This window comes from Echinops telfairi, unplaced genomic scaffold (genome assembly GCF_000313985.2).
Source record: "Echinops telfairi isolate 266 unplaced genomic scaffold, ASM31398v2 ScPeMD7_2;HRSCAF=8, whole genome shotgun sequence".
In the NCBI taxonomy this organism is placed as follows: domain Eukaryota; kingdom Metazoa; phylum Chordata; class Mammalia; order Afrosoricida; family Tenrecidae; genus Echinops; species Echinops telfairi.
Genome location: NW_022103898.1, coordinates 61,781,181 through 61,803,538, shown reverse-complemented (window position 1 = coordinate 61,803,538; position 22,358 = coordinate 61,781,181). Strand labels below are relative to the sequence as shown.

At 42.2% G+C, this 22,358-nt stretch overlaps 2 protein-coding genes across 3 annotated transcripts in view; both read right to left on the bottom strand.

Annotated features, from left to right (window-relative positions):
- PTPRB (protein tyrosine phosphatase receptor type B) overlaps positions 1–13,928 on the bottom strand; it is a 124,929-nt gene extending 111,001 nt beyond the window's left edge. The window contains exons 1-2 of the mRNA XM_045291892.1: positions 13,689–13,928; positions 12,088–12,483 (exon numbers count right to left, since the gene is read on the bottom strand). Coding sequence (XP_045147827.1) covers positions 12,088–12,483; positions 13,689–13,743 — 451 coding nt within the window. The 5' untranslated portion in view covers positions 13,744–13,928. The remainder of the gene's footprint in view (positions 1–12,087; positions 12,484–13,688) is intronic.
- A 504-nt stretch (positions 13,929–14,432) lies between these two features.
- Positions 14,433–22,358, bottom strand: part of PTPRR (protein tyrosine phosphatase receptor type R) — a 283,812-nt gene continuing 275,886 nt past the window's right edge. For both annotated transcript variants that reach the window (XM_004700448.2, XM_004700449.3), the window contains one exon: positions 14,433–15,618. In XM_004700448.2, coding sequence (XP_004700505.1) covers positions 15,525–15,618 — 94 coding nt within the window. In that variant the 3' untranslated portion in view covers positions 14,433–15,524. The remainder of the gene's footprint in view (positions 15,619–22,358) is intronic.

The window sequence follows — 22,358 nt, the reverse complement described above, 5'->3', positions numbered from 1 at the left end:
CTTTTCATTTTTAATCATTTTATTAGGGGCTCATACAACTCTTATCACAACATACCCATTGCCTTTCATTGCCTTCCGTCTTCCAAATCCTGTGCCACAATTGCTTTGGCATTGAGTTAGCTGCTCAGAGCCAAGGGATTACTTCATCTCCCAGACATTTTCTACCTGACAAGCCCAACTACACTGTAAATGAAATTCCTTTGCCGAAGGCTCCAAGACACAGTGATCTTCTGTGGTCTTCATGGAGATCGGTGTTGTATACCCCTTTAAGGAGGGAGGCATTGTCTGTGGTTGGGAGGTAAAACATTTCGGTACACGGAGAGTTGTATTTTGGCCACGTTGAGCTTTGGTCAAGGCAGATTCCCTCAGTTGACTACCACCTATGACACTTTTAGCTCTCAGATCTTAAAAAGAAAAGATTTAATAATTGGTTTAGGACTACCTACCATATAATTATGACATCTTAACATGACAAACCTATGCTTACTCTTCACTAAGAGCAGTTGGTAAGCTTTTTTCCTAAGAACTTTTCTTTTTTTAAAAATTAGTTAACTTACATAGTTCATTCAGTGAATAACATGGGATTCTCCTCAAATTAGATAGCAGATGAAAATGCTTCTGAAATTTCTTCTGTGAGTAATATCACTCATTACCATGACATGTAGCTTTGGACTATCTTATGGGGAAAAAAGCATGCGCTGTAATTGCCTTTTGTTAACTTGCTATGTTCTAAAAGCACCCCAAAGCCAACAAGTCCATTTTCCATCTAAAACCCCAACTTCTTTATCCAAAGACAGGAGCTACAGAGTCTCCAACTCCAGCGCCCCTTCATTTTGTGTCTGTGTTTTCACTCGTGCTATGGAAGAAGCAAGAAAGCAGCCTTAGCCTGAATGGTTGGAAGAGCTTGTTAGGAACACAGATGCCTTGGAACCTTCCCCTGGGAATTGTGATTCTTGAGAGCTGGTGTGGAAGCCAGCTCCAGCGCTGTAACAAGCCTCTTAGGTGACCCTAACACATCTAAATGCAGGGGGCTTTCAGAAGTTCATGGCAAACAGGAGTTAAAAGATCACAAAAAAATTCCCACTGACTTTTGGAAGCCCCCTCATGCTTGGTTTTAGCTCTTTGCGTAATATGAGCCCAGCTCAATTTTAATTACTTTATATGTAGAGGATTGAAGAACTCTGAGATTAAAAACTAAACTCACTGTCATTGCAGCAACTCTGATTCAGTGACCCTATATACAAGAGAGGAAAGAAATGCCATTGTAGAAATCTGTTAGGGTACTAAAATAAACGCATTTTTTCCATTTTTTCAACTCTTCGTTGAAATAGGTCCTATAAGATTATACTAACAATAGGAACATTGACTGTTTTGGAGTGTGCATTCTTCTGGTGTTCTTTTAAAATGTGCAAGCATTTTCCAATTCACGAAAGGCAAGATGTGTTTTGACAAATGCAAGGAAAAGTTCTTATACAATGGAACAATATGTTGAAGCTATTTTTAAAAAGCTTTATTGTACCATTGCTTCTACATTGTTCTCCTATTTTAACACAATTCCTTTGAGAACACAACTCAGGGCAAGGCAGATCATCCTGGGCCTGATCTATAAGGTTTTAGCATTTAAGTTGCACATTTCTCTTTTAATAGATCACCTATAAAGTGATTTGCAATGACTGTGTCATATCCAGACCATCTTTTAACTGTAGTCTTAAGAGCAATGTGCAGTATGTATCTATGATCGACTGAGAAATAACCAATAATGGAAATAGGAGTTTTGTGTAATAAAAAATAAATAGACAATGCAGTAGTTTGCCTCCTTCAAATGATACAAATGACTTCCAAGCATGCCCCCAACAGAACAACCTGAATAAACTTAATTTGGAGATAGAAAATATTATTTGGAGAAGTTTGAACTACATAAGTACTTTTTATTCTGTCACAATATGCCAAATCTAATGTTCTTAAAAAAACTAGAGACAACATGGAGGTGGCGGCGGGGTGAAGGGTGAAGACGCCAAGGGGTCCACAGAGAAAAAGAATTGTTTGGAAACTGATTGTGATAGCAAATGTACAATTCTGCTGGACTTGATTGAACTATTGAATGATTTGATATATGTGTTATCCCAATTAATAAAAAATAATTAAAAATTAAAAATTAGAGACAATTACCTAAAAAAAGTTAACAAATGAAGATTATACTTTGAGAAGACTGATATCTATCTATCTGTCTGTACACAGCTATCAAGTGAATTCCAACACATAGCGACCCTACATAAAGTTTCTGAGCTTGTAAATCTCTAGGGGAGCAGGCAGCCTCTTCTTTCTCTGGAGGAGTGATTGGTGAATTTGATCTACCGACCTTCCAGTTAGCCGGCCAAAATCTAACCTACATCACCACCAGAGTTCCTTTCAATGATATACGTGTGTATCTCCATCTCTATATTTACATATGTATCTATGTACCAGATAGCCTAACAAGATCCTCAGGTGACTTTTATAACTTACGTTATGTAAAAATGTATAAACCTATGTTAAAATGTAAACACTAATTCAGTCTATCTGGGGTGAAAATGCAATTTATCAGCAGGGGTTTGAGCCAGAAAGAACCAGTTCAAAGTCCTGCTAACACTAACACACACACACACACTGATAAGGTGACAGGGAGGAGGGAGGGTGTAAGGGAAATAAAGTAGGTGGAGTGGAAAGGATGACTTGTAAGCCATGACTGTTGAGCTGTAGGAGGAAGATGCTGAATCAAAAGGAGAATTCAGAGGTGAGTTAATTACCTGGTATTTATAGGGCCAACTTGCTTACTAGGCACAATGGATTCGGTGCGGTGCCTAAAACCCATAATACTTTTAGGGCTCACAAAAATCAAAAGGGAAAAAAATAATTTTTAGGGCTGAAAAATATTACATATGCTTTTTCTCATATCATGAAAAGAATGAGAATTTAGGGTCCATGATGGAGACCCCAAAGACAAAGCTGCAAGGCCTATGGAAGTGAGACATGGTCCTGTGTGTGCCCTGCTAAGTTTATTGACATCCCAGGTTGAAATGAATGGGGACTTTGGACTCGATGTCAGCTATTTTTATTGCTGATATCAACGCTATAACAATAATTACATTGTCAATGATCATCTAGATTATTGACCACTTTTAAGGTCCTTGTTGTTATAATGATGCAAAGAAATAAAAAGTCTCTCAGATGCCTCTATTAGCTCCTTCAGTTAAAGCAGGGCCAGCGTGTGCCTAAGTACACTGTCTGTTTCTCATTTCCCTAAACCCTGTGTATTTATTGCCCGCTCCTGGCTGCCCCCGTCAAAAAGCCCAGAGTAAAGATGCTCTTTCCCAAGCTTTCACTATGCATGTACATTTTATTCCTCACAAGACTACAATTAAACAATTACTTAAACCACCAATGGTCAGCTGGCAGCAGTATGGTTTACTTCATCAGCAAAAGGTCTTTTAGTCATTGCATGAGCTCACCTATCTCAGAGACATTGGAAGATTTACCTGCTCTCAGACGAATGAGATTTGGATGACTAGCCTGTAGTAGGTACTGAATAAATGTTGATTGGTTGACTGATGTTTGAAATATACAATGTTACTGTCCATGGAATATAAAACATCTGATTGAAAGGAGCAAATTTTGACAATCAGGTTTTTATAAGTAGAGAGAGACTTGGCATTCCTTTGGGGGAAGGTATTTAAATAATGAATGGAGTTTTGTATCACCGGGAAGTCCTGAATCTGCCTGCATAGGTCCTATCTGCGGATGGATTTACCATGAGATAGTTCAAGTCTATTTCAAGTTTACTGTGTTTTAATTTCCCCTTCTCTAGGATAATTGGATTTATTTGCAAGTCAGTAATCCCCCTTGAGTACATTTCTCTCTTTCCCACACATACAGGAGTTTAGGAATGAGTTAATTCCCCATAATGTAAATCCTTAAAACTACAGTCATCAGGCCACTAAGTGGTCTGGTGGGGGTGGGGTGGCACAGGCTATTCCCAGCCGAATTGATTTCATGGCTTGGTCAGTTTAAAATTGTGCTTGGCTTGTATGGAAGGGAAGACAATAACTATGATTCCGATTAGTCCTTAGCAACAGGCTTTATTGCTCCCTACAATTCGGACATTTGGTGAGCATGGTCGTCAAGATTAGCTTTAAAGAACATTTTAAGACCTTTCAGGTGTGATGCCTGCTTTCCATGGGCCTCCAGAGCAAACTCCTTGGCATCCTTGCTTCTATTTCATGTAATTAGGCTCCTGTTCATGAGGTTTTGCCAATGAACTTTTAGTTGTTACGTTTTCCTGTTTTAAGTGTTATTCACTTTCTTAATTACCAGAATCTTGCTCCTATAGTTTCAAGTGTTTGATAGTGGGCTTTTAACAAATACTTTCTTATTTAAAAAAAATACATAGAACCCCCAAAGCAGTAACTTTTCTGTGGAAATGTGTCTTAATAATATGATCTATCAAATGGGTTTCTTTAGTGTTTTATTTTGTAGAAATGCATTTTATTCTATTGGTACCATTAAATGGTTACTTTAAAGAAGTATAAATTACATTAAAAATTAAAAAGGAAATCTTAATTCTTGTCCTGATGAAAATGACTGCAGTGCAGTGATTATTTGAGGAAAGCTGCCTCCAGTATAGTCCTCTTCCTACATATCCCTAATTCATCAAGCCCTTTGTTCTCTGCCTCAGATCTCTTCTCTTGGTTTCGAGACATAAAGGTTTATTTGCACCTCTCCTCTCGTCTCATTAAGGAGAAGGTTTCGACCCTAGGAGCCACATCCTCGGGGCTGAGACGGAAACCTGCTCTTACTCCTAATCTAGTGCTGCTTCCTTTACTTGACTCTGAGTTTCTTGGCAATTTTAATTGAATTTGAATCACCTTTCAAACTCTATACGAGTCATCCTTTTGTTAGAGGGCCTTGAAATAAAGGAGAAGAAGAAATAAAAGGTAGCTTAGTAAAAATGAAAACCAGTTACAAAAACAAACAAGTTGCATCGCAGGTGATTTGCCCAGGATGATACCATGGTTTTCAGAGCATAACTCTGCTCCATAGGGTTTCCATTGGCTGATCTCTCAGAGGTGGGTCACCAAGACTACCCCCCACCCCCCATACCTCTGGCTAGAATGAATCTACAACTTTTTGATTAACAGTTGAGGTAGTTTTAATCATTTGCATTACCAGGCATTACAGCTACATTATGACAAGAATTAGTTAATGATGGACTTGGATAGGTTTTTTTGTTTTAGGAAAACATTTAGTGTTAAAATTATCTGTTAAAAAATGTGTTAAAAGCACAGTTGCTTAATTTAACATTTCCTAGTGAGGGTAGATATTGGAGAAGGGAATACTGTTTTCTGTTTATACTCTTTTGTAAGAATCTAGTCTCTGTCTCTTCCATAATGCTAAGACATAATTAGTGATCTTTCCTCCATCTTGACTATACTTCAGAATCATGTCAAGCATTTTAAAACTGCTATACTTGCTATAATTGATCTGGTACCAGTAGCTTTTAAAAGCCCCCCCAGGAGATTCTGATGTGCAACTTGCCTTGGGTCCGGGGCTTGTAATTGTCTTATTCTGGTGTGACCCTCTGTTTGAAGGGGACCTATAAGAATCAACCGAGGACATTGCTAGCCTATAGATCTGATTCAGTGTATCTGGGATAGGACCGCAAGTGCAAACTCTTGGCAGAGGCTGAAACAGAAGAAACTTGTTTGAAACCCAGCTTTAGACTCATGGGTCTAGGGCTGGGTCTGCAAACTGCGGCTCTCCAGCCGTATGTGGTTCTTTCGATATGTGCATGTTACTTTGAAGTAAAATAAAAAATGAAAAAAAACTATTATTCAGATAATGGTTTACTTTGTTACAATATATTCATGGCTCTCGAATATTTTTTAAATTGTTGTAAGTGACAGGATTGGCTCTTCCACTTGAGTTTAACACAAGGTCTGGCATTTCAAACTCTCACTGCCTTCCAGTGTATTCTAAGTGATAGTGATCTATCATAGTTGCTAAATAAATAAGACTTAGATAATTGAATAAAATGATGAATGTTTCCCTATGAATAAAATATGAATCATAAGGACCAGATTGTGAACGTCATTTGCTTTTTAAATTGAAGAACTTAATAAGAAATTTCTCACTCTATGGATGAACCACACGCATACTTATGCTATTATGCACAAGAGGACTTATCAATGCCTTAAATGTAAGAATGTGGAATCTTTTATTGTGAACATATGACTGCAAATGGCTTATTTATTAATTTATTCACAATGCCTTTGCTCACAAACTAGAGTGCTATGGATCTACTAATAAATATTCTGTATTTTTAATAAATGGTTGGTGCAAATGATTCAAACACTCAACTGGTAACCAAAAGGTTAGCAATGCCTGTCCATGTAGGGCCACCTGAGAAGAAAGGCCTGGCTCTGAACAATGAAAGATCAGCCACTGAGGCCTCTGTGGAGCCAAGTTTGGCTCAGACACGGACGTGAGTCAGATTTCCTAGGAGCCCGAATGAGTCAAGTTCCTGGAGACATGGTTTTTTTTTAAAGTTTAGATTATTTGTACTAAAATGGTTCAAAATTAAGATTTTGCTTTCCTAGAAGTCCATTTTCCCCTGACAGAGATTACTGGGAGTGTTTTGGGTAAGGCTTTTTGAGGTTCAATGCAATGGTCTAGTCTTTGCACTTCGCTTTGAAAGAGAAGACCTCACAGGGTATGTGAGGGCCCAAGGGGCCAATTCTCCAGATGAAATCTCTTCGGTTGAATAATGCTCCACTAAATTCATAACTACTTGCTTACAATCCTAGTTATTGATTTTTCTCCTAAAAATTTTTGATTGGAATTTGGTGGCGATGGTAGGTTTCTTTCTTATATATAAAACCTGTTGGGTTGGCTTCCGCTCATAGGGAACCTATGTACAAGAAACTGAAACTCCGATGGTCCTATGCCATCCTCGTAACTTTTGAGCATTGTTGCAGCCGTGGTGCCAATCTCTGTCTGGTCTTCCACTTTTCATGTTCCTCACATTTACCAAGCATGATGTCTTTTTCTCGGGACTAATCTCTCTGAATAACATGTCCAAATATAGACGAGATAAAGTTTACCATCCTGGATTCTAAGAAACATCCTGGCTGTACTTATTTCCAAGCAGATTTGTTCTTCCGGCAGTCCACAGGACTTCTCAGTTTTCTCCACCAATGCCAAGTTCAAATGCATCAACTCTTCTCCCTGGGCTTCCTTTTTCATTGCCCAACCAGCTGCAGATGAAGCAATTGAAAATACCTTTCCTGGAATCAGACACACATTAGTCCTCAAAATCATAGCTTTGCTCTTTAGCACCTTAAAAGAGGTCTTGTGGGGTAAGTTTGCCCAATGCAATCTGTTGTTTGATTTCTTGACTGCTGCATCCCGAGCATTGACTGTGGATCCAAGTCAAATGAAATCTTTGACGACGTCAATCTTTTCTCCATTTAGCATGTTGCTGTGTATTGTTCTGAGTTGCGTTTCCTTTATATTGAGTGTCAATTCACACTGAAGGTGACAGTCTCTAATCTTCATCAGCAAGTGTTTCAAACCCTCCTTGCTTTCAGCAAATAAATCTACATATCACAGGTTGTTAATAAGCCTTCCTCCAATCCGGATGCTGCGTTCTTCTTCATCGAGTTCAGCTCCTTGTATTCTTTGGTCAGCATACAGATTTAACAAGAATACAAGTGGAGGATACAACCCGACGTCTGCCTTTCTTTACTTTTAGCCCCTCAGTATCCTCTTATTCTCTCTAACAACGACCTCTTGGTCCATATATACATTCCGCACGAACACAATGAAGTGTTCAGGAATTCCAGCTCTTTTAAATGGTATCCATAGTTTGTTATGAGCCACACAGGCAAATGCCTCTGTGTAGTCAATAAAACACAAGGAAACATCTTTGTGCTATTTTCTGTTTTCAGTCAAGTTGCATGGGATGTTGGCAATTATATCTTTCATGCCACATCCTCTTCTGAATTTAGCTTGAATTTTTGACTACTCCCTGTTAATGCTTAGCAGCAAACATTGCTGAATGATTTTCAGCAAAATTTTACTGATGTGATAATGATAATGCTAGATAATTTCAGCATCTGTTGTGGGGGGAGGTCAGATGTGCAGGCAATCACCCCACTGAGGGCGATCAGTTGCCAGACTGCACTGGGCCTGCTCCCTGCTGCTGGAGACAATGGACTACTTCTCTCTGAAGCTTGGGACCTTTAGCTTGGTTCCTGTAGGAAGGGTTTACACCCTACTGATAATGGTTCCTATGGAGACCCAGGAACAGGTCAAAGTTAATCTGCCATCCTAAATCTAGGATCCGCCCATCTTGTCACATGTATACCCCAATCCTTCCTCTTCCTATTGCATGTATGTCCCTAGACCACCCCCTCTCTTTACTGTATAACCTATAGTGCAACCCCTTCCTGTGACATATGTTTTCACCTGTAATTAGGGGCCTTGCACTTCCCCAGAGAGGATAAAAGCTGGGGAAGCATTAAAGTTTCTCTCTCTCCCTAGTGGCTTCCCTCTCTTCCCCCTCTCCTCTCCTGTCCTGTCCTCCTTCCCCTCTCTCTTCCTCCACGTGGACCATCATGCGGGGCTGAGATGAGCAATACTACCATGTAAAATGTGTCTGACTCCATTTATTTCTATATATCTCTTTTATCTCTCATGCTCTCTATAACTTTATTATAATTTTTACTTATTATCGCTGTATAATTGCGCCTACAGAACCCGTAATGATTGTGCTATGAGCTGGTTTCTTCTGGCAATCTGTTGCATTGCCTTTCTGTAGAATGGGGACAAATATAGCTCTCTTCCAATCAGTTGCAATCAGTACCTCTCCCCCAAATTTCTTGGTATGGACTGGTGAGGGCTTCCAGTGCTTCACCAGCTTGGAGAACCATTTCAGTTGGCATTCCTTCAATTCCATGAGTCTTGTTGTCCATTAGTTCCTTCAGTGCAGCGTGGACTTCTTCCAGCAACATCACTGGTTCTTGATTATATGCTACCTCTCGAAGTAGTTGGATGTTAACCAGTTCTTTTTGGTACAGTGACTGTGTGTTATTTCCAGGCTCCATGGGTTGTCCAATCTTTTGCCCATACTGTCCTTCAATAGTGCAACAGGAAGCCCGACTTTTCATTTCTTTCAGCTTGAGGTGGTATGTTGAGTATGTTCTTTCCTTTTGGTTTCCTGACTGTACACGTCTTTGCACATTTCATGTAGCGTATATACTCGTGTGTAAGCTGAGTTTTCCAGCACATTTTTAATGCAGTTTTTGTGGTAAAATTAGGGGTCTCGGCTGATATTCCAGTCAGCTTATACTCGAGTATATATGGTAATAGTTTGTTTCCTTCTGCTGCCCTTTGAAACTATTTTTGTGAATTCCATTTCATTTCTGAGAACTTCCATCTTTTCTGGGTGCTTATAGCTGTTTCTTCTCGTTCAGTCATGTGTCATCAGTAAACGAAGGTCCAGAGCTTTACTCTACCCATGTCACTGTCATCACTACGTAGGTGACGGCTCCCCTGAGGCAGCAGCTGCTCTTCCCTAGTCATACTTCAATTGCCTTCCTATCTGAGGGACTCTTCTCTGGCACTCTATGGACAATGGATGTTCAGCTGCCGTCTATAGGTTTTCACTGGTGAATTCCTTGGAAGTGGACAGCCTATTCTTCCTTCTTAGTCTGTACTTCATCTGGCCACCCAGCTGAAACCTACTCACCAGGGGTTTCTGTGATGGCATTTGAAATGCTGGTGGCATAGTTCTCAGCGTCACAGCAACACACAGCCACCCCAGTACAACCAACTGACAGATGAGTGGAGTGGTAGATAATGCTAGTCCTGGAATTTTTACAGTGATTTTCTTTTGTGTAGGATGGGGATATTCAGATAAATCATAGAGAAGAATTCTGTAATTGGTGCTATTGGTGATGTTTATTGATAAATTTAAATCTTTTTGGCTACTCTACTTTTATTATCATAGTCAGAATTAATATGAGACTGTGCCTCTCAAAATCTAATGTAGAAGAGTCCTACTGCATTCAAAGGACATAAAATTAAACTATTGCTTAGTTCATGAAATGTAGGAGAGGCAGAAAACTGCCTATTAGTCAGCATGGTGGGAAAATTCATATGAGCCTTAAAAGTCATTATCTGAGAAAGAAATTTTAGAGTACAGTGGATGATGAGCCCCAAATGGGGGCATGCATCAAAATCATCTGAGGAGTTTTTAAAAAGCATCAAAATATGCTGCCAATAGGGGATAATATCAAAGCCTTTAGTATGGCTTTCACATCAATGAAAAGAAAACAAAAATCTTCACATCTGGGACGATAAACGATATCACTATAAATGGAGAAAAGTTTGAAATTGTTAGGGATCTCATTTTACTTGGGTCCACAATCAATGCAGCCAAGAAATCACACGACACAGTGCATTGGGTTAATCCGCTGCAAAACCTCTTTAAAACCCTACAGAGCCAAGTTGTCACTTTGAGACTTGAGACCTAAGATGCACCCGATCCAACCCAGGCATTTTCAAAGGTCTCACAGGCATGCGAAAGCCGAAAGCCGCACAGTGAATAAGGAAGAGCGGGGAGGAGAACGGATGCATTTGAATGCTGACACTGGTAAAGAATATGGAAATAACCACGTATAACTAGAAGAACAAATACAGCTGTGTTGGAGGCAACACAGCCAGAATGTTCTTTAGAAGTGGAGGGGGCGAGATCTCACCCTTCCTTTGGGCATGTGTTGGGAAGAGATGAGTCCCTGGAGAGGACATGGTCTTTGGTAGATGGTAAGTGAGAGAGGAAGACCCTCAAGGGGATGAAATGACAGTGGTTGCAACCATGGGCTCAAACATCCCTTGTGAGGATGGGGCAGGACCAGGCAGCACCTTGTTCTGCAGGACTTAAGATGGTTCCGGGTAGGAACCCACTCGGTGGCACCTAAGCACAACAGCAAACTGTTATGAAGCCAGTAGGCCAAGAACTTGGAACATCGAACCCCTGGTATGATGGAAGACGACCTTGGGGAATTCAGGAACTTGGGTTCTAGTCATAGGTAGGGGTGGGGCACGTTTTGTTCTCCTTCCTGCACACGAGGCCATTATGAGTTGGAATCAACTTTATGGCACACAACAACAACAACCATTCTCTATTGCTAAATCACCCATGATTCTGAATTTAACTTTGATACACTTCAATCTTCTTAATGAAAGTCTCCACGTCCAGAGACTTTTCCCAGTCATTTGGAATCTGTCTGTGAGCCCAGAATTTTGTGATTCTATAAGTTTTATTTTTCATGATTTCCTAAAGCAAATCTCAAACAGAAGGATCAGCAATCATACTAAGCAAAAGAGAAGATCCAGCTTCATATATACAAATTCCACAAACAAAATTCCCCAACTCAAGCTGTGCTGCATCAGAAACGTGTGTACCTGGATACGTTTTTACATGTGGCCCTCATCTAGCCTCTGTCCATCATTGCACCCCAAGCTAGAAGCCTCGCTAAAGATGCTAACAAGAGATTTGCCAAGGCACGAGTCATCTACCCAATCTTACAGAATGCGACTTCGATGCTGTATAATTCCTCACAATCAGACCTAAACTGGAAAAGTCTGTCAGCAACATTGACTAATTTCCTCATCATTGACCTATATGAGCCAGCTGATGTGTGTATGCTGTGTATATTCCTAGATTTATATTCCTTTATCAAAAAGCACATAACTCAAGGTGCCTAGCATTGTGTCTGGTGTAAAGTGGAAGCTTACTAAATATTTGCTGAACGAATAAAGCAAACAGGAAACAAAGGGAAAGAACAGAGAGTAACAGAAAAAAAATTGTGCTTATTTTAATGTGGGTAATAAAGTTTCCCAAATCACGGGGCACCATACTATCCACTTGCCTTAGCTGATGCATCTTCTATAGGAACGGCATTGGGGCCTGTAAACACCTTTGAATGTGAAACAACAAGACACGTAGCAGAAGCGCCTTCAAACCGGACTCTGGAAGGAAGAGCTCACCTTTTCTCAAGCAGATGCTTTCGTTGGCCAGCTTTCCCTCCTCGTTGACCTCTAGTTTCATCCAGCTGTGCAGGTATTTCTTGTCCTTTTTGACCATGACCCTGAAGCCTTGTTTCTTGAGAAACAGAGAGGCATTTTCCACCTCCAGGAAGCCCCCTTCCTCATAACAGGTCCAGCGGGGTGCCTGGGAGCAGGGCGTGAAGATGGCTGCCCGGGAAGGGCCCCGGGAAGAGTTGGAGACGCCCAGGCACAGGTTGGATTTAACATGGAGGAGTTTTTCCTTCTCAGTCCACATCCACTGATGGTTTTGGCTGGTCTCATTGCACAAGCCCATGGCCACTATGTTGTGTTTGAAAAGGCATTGTTGTTTCTGGACATGGACAATCTGAAACCCCTCTGCAAGATGAAAAGCTCATGAAGGGCTGAAGGGCAGGGTGTGAAGCTCATTAGAAAACAAAACAAAAAGCCCATGGACAACTCACGACATAAAAACACTAGGGGTGCTTGTCCCCGTCCTTAGTTTAAGTGGAGTTCCCAGATTCCACAGATGGGATTTAAACCCCCCAGGTGGACAATATAAAATGTCAAGATGTCACACATATTTATCTCCTTTTCTTTTACGTTCACCTGGTTTGAGAAAAAAACCACACCCCCAGGGAAACAATGAGAGAAAGCTGGGTCAAGAGAAACAAACCCAACAACTCGGAGACATGTTAGCTCAATTAGTTAAATATACCGACGTCCTCTCCCACTTTACTCCTTCCATCTCACTGCCCCCCGACTCTCAAACAAAACAAAACATCCGATTTGACTCCAAGTGACCAATGCAGGGCCTGCATACACATTTTTAGTTTGAACAAAATTAAACAAATCCGAGAGATTTCCTTCTCTCCCCTCGCAGATGTTTCCTCCTTGCCAATAGAAACCAATGGAATTATTGATTACCACCAAGTAACTTTCCTAAAGCCCTGTAGAGAATCATTAACTTATTTGTGACAATCTCTTTACACTTTTCTCACAAAGATAAATTCATATACGTTTTGAAAACCAATATTTCCTGCTGTAAGAAAACGCAGCATCCAATTGCTGAACCTCAGTCCTGAAAAGCGAGAGATTTCCTGGCTTAGCCATCATGTCCAGCATTCACTTGCTCTCCAACGACCCAGCTCTTCCCTGAAAACATTCAGCCCTTCCCATGACAACTTCCCAATAAAACACACCACATTCCCCTGCCCCCCTTAATCATATTGCTTGTATTTTCTTTCTGACAAAACAAACAAATTACCTGATTACAGGGGGAAAAAATGCCACAGATTGTTATATAATCATCAAAAATTGTCCTAGGGTGCTTCTCTCTCTGCTGTGAAAAATGCCATGTCAGGAGCAGCCTGAGGCATTTAAAAGACCATTTACTGGTATTTATGACTTGTTTTCTTGTAGCAAAACAGTGTGGGCCCTGCTGGCTCCTCTTATATTCCCTTTCTCATTATAGTGACCTGGCTCTATTTCCACCTCCTTCCAGAGACTTTCCAAAGGCCAGAGACTCCCTCCTGGATTGGGGAGAGGAGAAATCCCTCAGGAAGGGAGGCAGGCACACTCACCTGAGTTCCCGAGGAGCAAGCAGGTAAGAACCGCCATGTAAAATTCAGCCTCCATTTTCCACTTAACACCCGTTCATGCTTCGCTTGGGGGGAAAAAAAATTCTCCCAGATAAGAGAAGCCGAGACTAGGAAGGAAACGTGCCTTCATGGTGGGGGGAGAGCCAGTGACGAGCACTTCCTCCTATTGAATTGTTTGGAGGAGTTTTACACCAATGTCCTTTTGTCTGTTTCCTTAGAAAGAAGGGATTATGATGACCACTTTAAAAATTTTTTAATTTAGAAAAAAAACCATTTCCAGTCTCCAGAAGCAGAATAAAACTTCTAAGTCTTCACCTACCAACCTCTTGGCTGGCGGATGACTCTTTCTGAACCTCAAGAGCGAAGACGGGAATGGTAATCAGAGATAATTGACTGTTCCCCTAGCATGCCTTCTCTTCAGGTGATGCGAATCAACACAAACCATGCAATTCCTGAGGCCCTATGACGAGTGATACAAAGCTGTAAACAAGTACTGTCTGTATCATGATATGCTGGGCGACCTTCGAGGAAAACCACATAATGATGGTCCTTTGAGCTCATCACCTCTCCAGCGATGACACTATTACACACTGAGATAGTCATCTCCCCTGGGCAGATGCAGAGACTAAAATTAAACCCATCACACGATCTATTTCAGGCTTCCCCCAAAGATACTGGTCTTTCTTTAACTAGATGGAGGGGAAAACATATATATGGGACTCAACATTTAGAATTTAAGAGTAGTTTATTGGCAGTATGAAACAAAGTCAACATTGCTGAATGAAAACATGATATTTGAACTCAATGCCTCGTGCTTGCTGGGTACAGTTATTTTCACTGCAGTTGTCTCTTGAGGACTAAAACCTTCCAGAAAGGTAAGGATCTGTGTGGCATCTTCCGTTGGAAGAACCTCTGGAAATGGGACTGGTTGCATCATTCCCAGAGGTACGTCTCAGCCTTTTATTGGGAGAAAGCATCCACGGGGCGAGCATATTCAAAAACTCCCTCTTAGTGCAAGATGGACACGTATTTTCAATTTTTGATAGTTCATAGTCACTACACATGTGTTTGTCCCTTTTAAAATAAAACAACTCAGGATGTAGAAACACACTGGGTAGAGTTCTGGAGCAGAATTTATCTCCATGTCCAGTAGTAGCGAGTCAGTACATATAGATCGGATGACAATCATTGTGCTCTGAAGTTGATCGATAGGAGGTATTATAAACAAACATGTAATAGGTAATATTATCAAGACACATTTCCATATAAAAGAATTACTGCTCCCCTCCCCCTCCCCGCAACCGAAAACAGGGAATTATTTGTTAAAAATCCGCTATCAATCACTTGCAACTTTAGCAGCAAGATTCTGGTAACTGAGAAAGATAACAGCACTTAAACAGGAGCAGTTGAAGAGCTGACAGTCCACTCACAAGACTTGTGTTGCAAACAAAGCGTCTAAGCACACAGTGATAATTTCTTCTGCAACTCCTCAGGCCGTCTTGTGACGACCATATCACAGAGTGTTACGCACATACTCTCTGTGTGGCAGACAGGTGCTACGGACAAAACAAGCTCCACCTTGGGCTGTGTGAGACACCTGTCACATCTCCTTCAGCACATGACCTTCAGAACCATTTGGGGGATGCTTACAAAGGCATTCATATACACAAGAGACTGGCCATCTTCAGGAGGCTGCCGAGTCTTCCACAATCCATGCCACAGGCTGGCTTCAGAGGCCTCTCCTTCCCTTTAGGCTGCGGAAAGCGCCTTCCAATTCCTCACCCTAAGAGATCGATGGTCAGGGAAATCTTCAGCGCCTCACTGGACTGTGTCTGCGGGAAGTCTGCTCTCGTACAGGCCCAGAGCATGATGCACAAATTCATACTGCTCGCTGGTTTGGACCATTCCACCCCTGCAAGGGAGAAAGACAAACCTTTATGCCAACACCCTGCAACTGAAGTGACACAAAGATCACGTCCAACACAGAGGGCTTGGCAAAGACAGGCCGAATGGATGAGCTATTGATTGTTATCCTTTTCCCAGCTTCAAAGGACCCGGCTAGCAAACTCGATATGGTACCATAGATCCAAGGTCGAATACAGTGCCTGCTCCTTACAAGGCATTTTGATTCGTTTTACCTGCAGACCAACCACGGCTGGAAAGGCAACCCAGTGGAATGGTTAAGTACGTGGACTTTGGAGGCAGGTGTTCTGCCTTTACATCCTTTCTCTACCAATTCTTAGCTGTGTGACCTTGGGCAGATTCCTTAAAGCCTTGTGTGCCTCAGTGTCCTCCTCTATGAAAGTGGGAAAATGACAGTAACTACTTTATAGATTTGTGAGGGTTAAATGAATTCGGTGTAACCGGTGTGTTAGTATCACTTCTCAATGGTCATGTCGTTCAGCTTATAGTCAAATGGTTCATGCATTTTGATGAACATTAATAGATGCAGGTTACTTAAGGAAAAGTCAACGATGAAATGTTGCACTTTCTTTTTTTTGTTTGTTTGAATGGTAAATTATGTTGTTTTTTTTATTTTTTATTTTCTCCTTTCTCTAATGGTAAATTATTTTATTATTATTTTCTAAATCACTTTATTAGGGGCTCATACAACCCATCACAATCCATACACACATCAATTATGTAAAGCGCATTTGTACATTCATTGCCCTCATCAGTCTCAAAACATTTCCTCTCCACTTAAGCCCCCGGCTTTAGGTCCTCATTTTCCCCCTCCCTCAGGAGCCCTTGATAATTTATAAATTGTTATTTTGTCATATCTTTCCCTGTCTGATGTTTATAGGTAAAACGAAAGTCTGGCCTGGAATGGTTTCTGTGAGTATGCTAAGTGGAAACCAGCTTTTCCCTCTGGTTGTGGTATGCTGGGAATCTCCACACAACAGTGGGCGGGCCCTTTAATGACTCGGAAAAATGGCAACTGGCTCTTGCTTTTTTTTCTGTTATCATCCTTAGTTACTCAGCTTCCCCTTTACTATTGGACAAGTAGAAGCCAGCTCCCTCCTGAGAAATAATGATGCATCTCATTGGAGTTATGTGTATAAAATAGCTGTATCACATTTTGTTCTATATAATTGTGTTTTTTTTTTTAGCTCTGACAGTAACATCTGTACCAGACCCTAATGCAGATGTTACCCCCCCCAATGATTAGCAATAGTAAGTATCTTTAGTTCTGTCCAGCCTCAGTGGTTCTCAACCTTCCTAATGCCGCGACCCTTTAGTACAGTTTCTCATGTTGCAGTGACCCCCCAACCACAAAGTTATTTTTATTGCTACTTCATAACTATAATTTTGCTACTGTTATGAATTGGGCAACTACTGTGAAAGGGTAGTTCGACTCCCCCAAAGGGGTTGTGACCCACAGAGTGAGAACCGCTGCTCCACAGGGATCATAAAAGTAATTGTGAAATTGTCTTTTAGCCGTGGTGGCTGTTAGTATCATACAAAACCATTATTTTCTACCCTTTTAAGCTCTTGAACTTTGAAACTCTGTGACATGACTTTAGTTAAAGGTAATAACTATGCTAGCTGTATCTATGTTTGCTTGTCAACCCCTAGGTTGTTAGAGGTCACAGATGAGCTAGTACACAATATTAAAACAGCAAGACTTCACCCTTCAAAAGGGAAACCCTGCTTTCTTACAAGTCGAGGGATGCCACAATGATGTAGGCAGCACAAAATCAAGAAGTGCTCAGTGCAGGAGTTTATTGATAGAAGCCCTTCATTGCTTTGTTTATTTTGAACTATACATGTTTTATTAAAGGCCACTTTCTAGCCAAAGTGTTTCTTGGTTATAAGTTGGCAATAAAAATGACCAGCTGAGGATGCGGTTACCTCTTAGGTGATTGGTGACACATGGGCACACCTAAAACCATAGCAGGTCAGAAGGTGCTGACCTTGACCCGGAGCGTGGGAGACACAGCCACAGTAAATATTAGGGAAGTCTCAGGGAACTGAGCACTCTGTGTCTCGCTCCTCTGACAGTTTGGCAGCTGGGAACCATTATTTCCCCTGCTTATGTGGATCCTTCCCTTTGTCCATATTTTAGGCTCTCTCTACGGACCTCTTCTTCCTCTGAGGCAAGATAGTCCCCCCGCTGCATGTGTTTTGGTCAGCAAACCATATTTACCTGTCCAAGTGATGAGTTGAGATACACTCCGATTTTTATTAGTTATTTTACCCCAAGTGTATTTTACTACTAGAAGTAGATCTACTCTGACACTCTATCAATGGATCCAGGATTGGTTTAGTCAGTAAGGTGGGGAAAGGACTTCTTCATTTGTTGTGGGTTAGCAAAAACCTGATGGATTTGAAGGCCTAAGAAAGTGTGCGACAAATTATGCTACTTTCCACTTAACTTGGAATATAAAAGTGAAATAATTGACATTACAGAGATCTTCAGAGACTATTTATTTTCATCGTTATTCCAATACCCAGCAAGATCAACCTGTTCGGGAAGGAAGCCATTTACATGATAGTTGGCTCCAGCTGGGACACGCCAATGTTGACGTATGATTGTGGCAGCCTTTCCTAAGGCTGGCAGGAAAACTTCTGCAGACATTGAAATCTGCCTGTTTCAAACTCTCACCCCATTGGCCCAACTGAAATAACTCAAAAAAGTTTTACTGATTTTCTTATAGTCACATAATAGCGCTCTAACTGTTGAAAACAACCATCAAAGTCTCATAATCTTTTCTTCTCCAGACTAAACATCCTGTACTCCCTCAGTATTCTCTATAGCCCAGCTTCCCTGTCTTTCACCAATCTAGCCTCCCTCTTCCAGAGGCAATTTAATCAAATATGACCTCCTTAGAGTGTTGTGTCCACTCCAGATGTGGGCTAGCCTGTGGAAATATTTTTGCCCTTGAACTTGCATTGCAAGTTCTTGGCAGATAGGTGGTGGCTGTGCATGAGACAGATCCTCCAGTGGAGAATCAAACTGGGTCTTCTGCATGAGAGGCAGGAATTCTAGCCACGGACCATCAATGCCTTTGTTTGCCTTTGTAGGAACTTAAAATATAGGATGACCTTGTGGATTTTGCTTACATAAAATGGCCAGGATGACATGGCCCTCCTTAGGTTGTGAGGATTAAATGAATTAAAACATATCCATGTCTAATCCAAAGCTAATCTCAGAATCCCTCAGAGCCCATGGTTCTAGAGTGGCGCCTCCACGGCCTTGGCAGACTGCGGAGGAGGTTGGGCCTCCGGACTATCTGTTCATTTTCATTCTGACTAGGGCAATTCTCCACCAACCCATTTGCCAGTGCAGTTCGCACGGTGGTCGTTTGTGTGTTGCTGAGAGCGATGGCGTCAGTGTTTCAATACTGCCTGGTCCTCCAGGACATGTTTCACTGGATTCCTAGCCCAAGAGAAACTAGGAAGAAAGACCTGGTGGCCTACTTCCAAAAACTGACCAATGACAGTCTCTTCGTGGACAACAGAACATGGTCAGGTGTGCTTGTTTTGGACACATGATCAGGACACATGATAGTAAAGTGAAGAGCCGATGAAGGTAAGGAAGATCCTCGATGAGGTGGCTTGGCTGGATAGCTGCGATGATGCACTTCAACCTGCTAGTGTTCATGAGGGTGATGCAGGACTGGGCAGCCTTTCAATCTGCTGTCAGACGAGTTGGCGCAGTGATGGATAGCTCTCTGTCAAGGGCAGCTCTGCTTTTTATTGTTTTCCTGTATTGATGCTTTGTTGAAGATTTTATCTGCAAAAAGTTTCCATCCCTCACAAAACAGTTCGAAAACCCTTGGTTTGGGAAATAGTCTTGAGTCAATAAGGGCTCATGTGTTGCGAGTTTTAAATGCGATAATCCATCAAGTGCTTCGTACCGTGGCTGTCATTTAACTTTAACCCACTTGCGATGTCTTGGCATGGTGTCTTGGTAAAGTCATGGGCGGCAGTAAAGAAGACTTTTGACAAGATAGCTGGACCCCAGGTGGCATTGAGGGACTCAAGCTAACAATTGGGAGGATGGCACAGGACTGGGCAGCGCTTTGTTCTGTTGTCCGCAGCATGGCTACGTATCTGAACGGACCGGACGGCACCTACCAACACCACAGAGCTTGTGGCTCTCAAGTGGATCCTGACTTCCAGTGACCTCTGTGGGTCAGAGGAAAACTGCATGCTGTATGCTCTTCCTGGCTGATTATAAGACCTTTCTTCTGAGAAGCCTGGGGATGGGTTCACACAGCCAACCTCTGATTAGTAGCTGAGTGCTTAAGGATCTGTAATACCTCCAGACTCCAAATACCATTGAACAGGGGACAAAATAAATGCTGCATACGCTTTTCTCACTCTTTTGGCAAGTGCTTCGGTAGCACTGCCGTGGTGATCCCGCATGTGGTTTGCTTGGGACAGACATGCTGCCCTGGCATCATTCATCACAGGCTGGCTGCCTTCTGCCTTCAGAAACGACATGGTGTGGGTGATATATTATTTGGTGGTCCCACTTACGCGCCAGTTCATTATGTGGATTGCCATTTACTATTTTTTTATTTTTGCAAAATTGGCATTGGTTATGAGACATTCTGATGACTTCATGGCCACAAAATATGAACACTGGCTTTGGACAGGCCAGAGAAGATCCACAGATTACCTACCTTCCCAGAAACATCAGCGTTCCCATGGCCCACTAACCCTGCCAACCAGAAAACTCAGGTAGTCACCATCCCTATGCAGGGGAGCACATGGCTATGTCGATTAGGGGGAACGTCAGATTAGTAGAGGAAAAATGTACCTTTTCCCTTTTCCTTTTGCTTCTGGGAGGGTGTGTAGAAAACACTCCTCCAGATGCCCAAGAGAGAGATTTGGGTTTTAACATGTTAAAAGGTGACCTTTTGTGACTGTTAACTCACACATACAGGGCAGCAGCCTTTCCTGCCACACTGCCCGCCCAGCGTGCATCCGGTCTAATCAGCAGACAGAAGACATTCTGCAGCCGTGACTCACTTCTGGGCTAACAATGGAACCTGTGGTCCTTTGCTTTTTATTATTTTCAAATCTGGCTTTTTTTTTTGGGTCAACTTTGGTACAGTACATTTAGAACCGAAGGAGTGGACGTTAACGTGCCTCCTGAGTAAAGGATAGCACGAGAGTGGGGGCACGAGATAAGTGGGGCTCATGTCGGTGCCTGTGACGCAGCTTTGGCTGGTGGGGGCTTTTGGATCTCTCCTTCGAAGGGCTTCCCATCCGTATCGGTACACAGATGTCGGACCCCCGAGGGAGACCTGGACACCGAGTCTTGACTGGCTCTGAGCGGGTCCCGAGAACATCCGCTGCCTGCCTGTTCACTTCGTTGTAGAGTTGTGCTTGGATGCTGTGTGATCCTGGGAGCTAGGCCACGGACATCTCAAATACCAGCGGGCTCATTCAAGGTTTTCAGGGGAGTTGAACGTTTTCAGAGTAAGGAGAAAGACCCGACAATTTACTTCTCAACAGGCGCTGATTAAAACCTCTCTATAGATCCTAAAAGACCCTGGTCAGACTTGCTTGCGGGACCTGCCACCCAAAGGGAAGCTCTTGTCAAGGAGAACCCCGCATTCAGTGAAGCCAAAGAGGGCCTCCGGACACTCAGGGAGACAGACTGGCACCCTAGGCTAAATGATGGGCCAGAACCTTGGCTCCCAACCTTCCTCATGCCGTGACCCTTTAATACAGTTGTGGCGACTCCCCCCAACTATAAAATTATTTTCGTTGTTACTTCATCACTGTAATTTTTCTACTGTTATGAATTGGGCGACCCCTGCGAGAGGGTCATTCGACTCCCAAAGGGGTTGTGACCCCCAGGTTGAGAACTGCTGGGCTAGACCAGGCTGTCATTGTGTCGCTGATTCAGGATCAGGCAACCTTTTGTTCTGTTGCACGTATGAATGCACTCAACGGCCATCTAACAATAATATTCAGAACACAGACACTCTCTGAAATTGCTGCATTCCACAGAACTTGCAGGGTGTAAAAGCCAGCCTAGATCAAAGCAAACTCGGTGACAGCCTTAGCACCTCCTGCGCTCCATTTCTCTCCCTGGCAAATTAGCCACTTTTCTTTTGAACATCCAGGTTAACACTCAATTAACTCTAAGCTGAGGAGAAGGAAAAGGTTGTCCTGGCATCGACTTGAGAGATTCAGTTGGCATAATCTATTTTGCAAAGAAGACCTCTTATTATGAGCGCAGCAACTGCAATGTCAATTAAACAATACCAATTCCTAGGGCTTTATCTGCACAAGTCTTCAAAATCAAGTTAGCCAAAATGTTGACTATCGGAGCCAAATGAGATATTTGAAAGTTATTTGTTAGGAGGGGAACTTTGTGATTGTTTAGGAATGCAGAGTGACAAATTGAAGGTGAGTGACAATTCTACCAATAGGTGGGATTTCAGCTCCAGGTTTGAGCAGAACAGACTGTTTTCCAGGCACGGGTTAGCCTAAGCATCAATGGCACAGTGTTACTTCTCCTGGATTGCTGTACTGAAAAAGGAATACGAAAAGAAAATCCCCTTGCAGAAGGGCTGCAGGGAGGTGAGGAGCAAATCGGAGTGCAGTGTAGTAACGGTGAAATATGCAATTTTCCTCTAGTTCTTAAATGCTTCCTCCACCCCACTACCATGATCCCAATTCTACCTT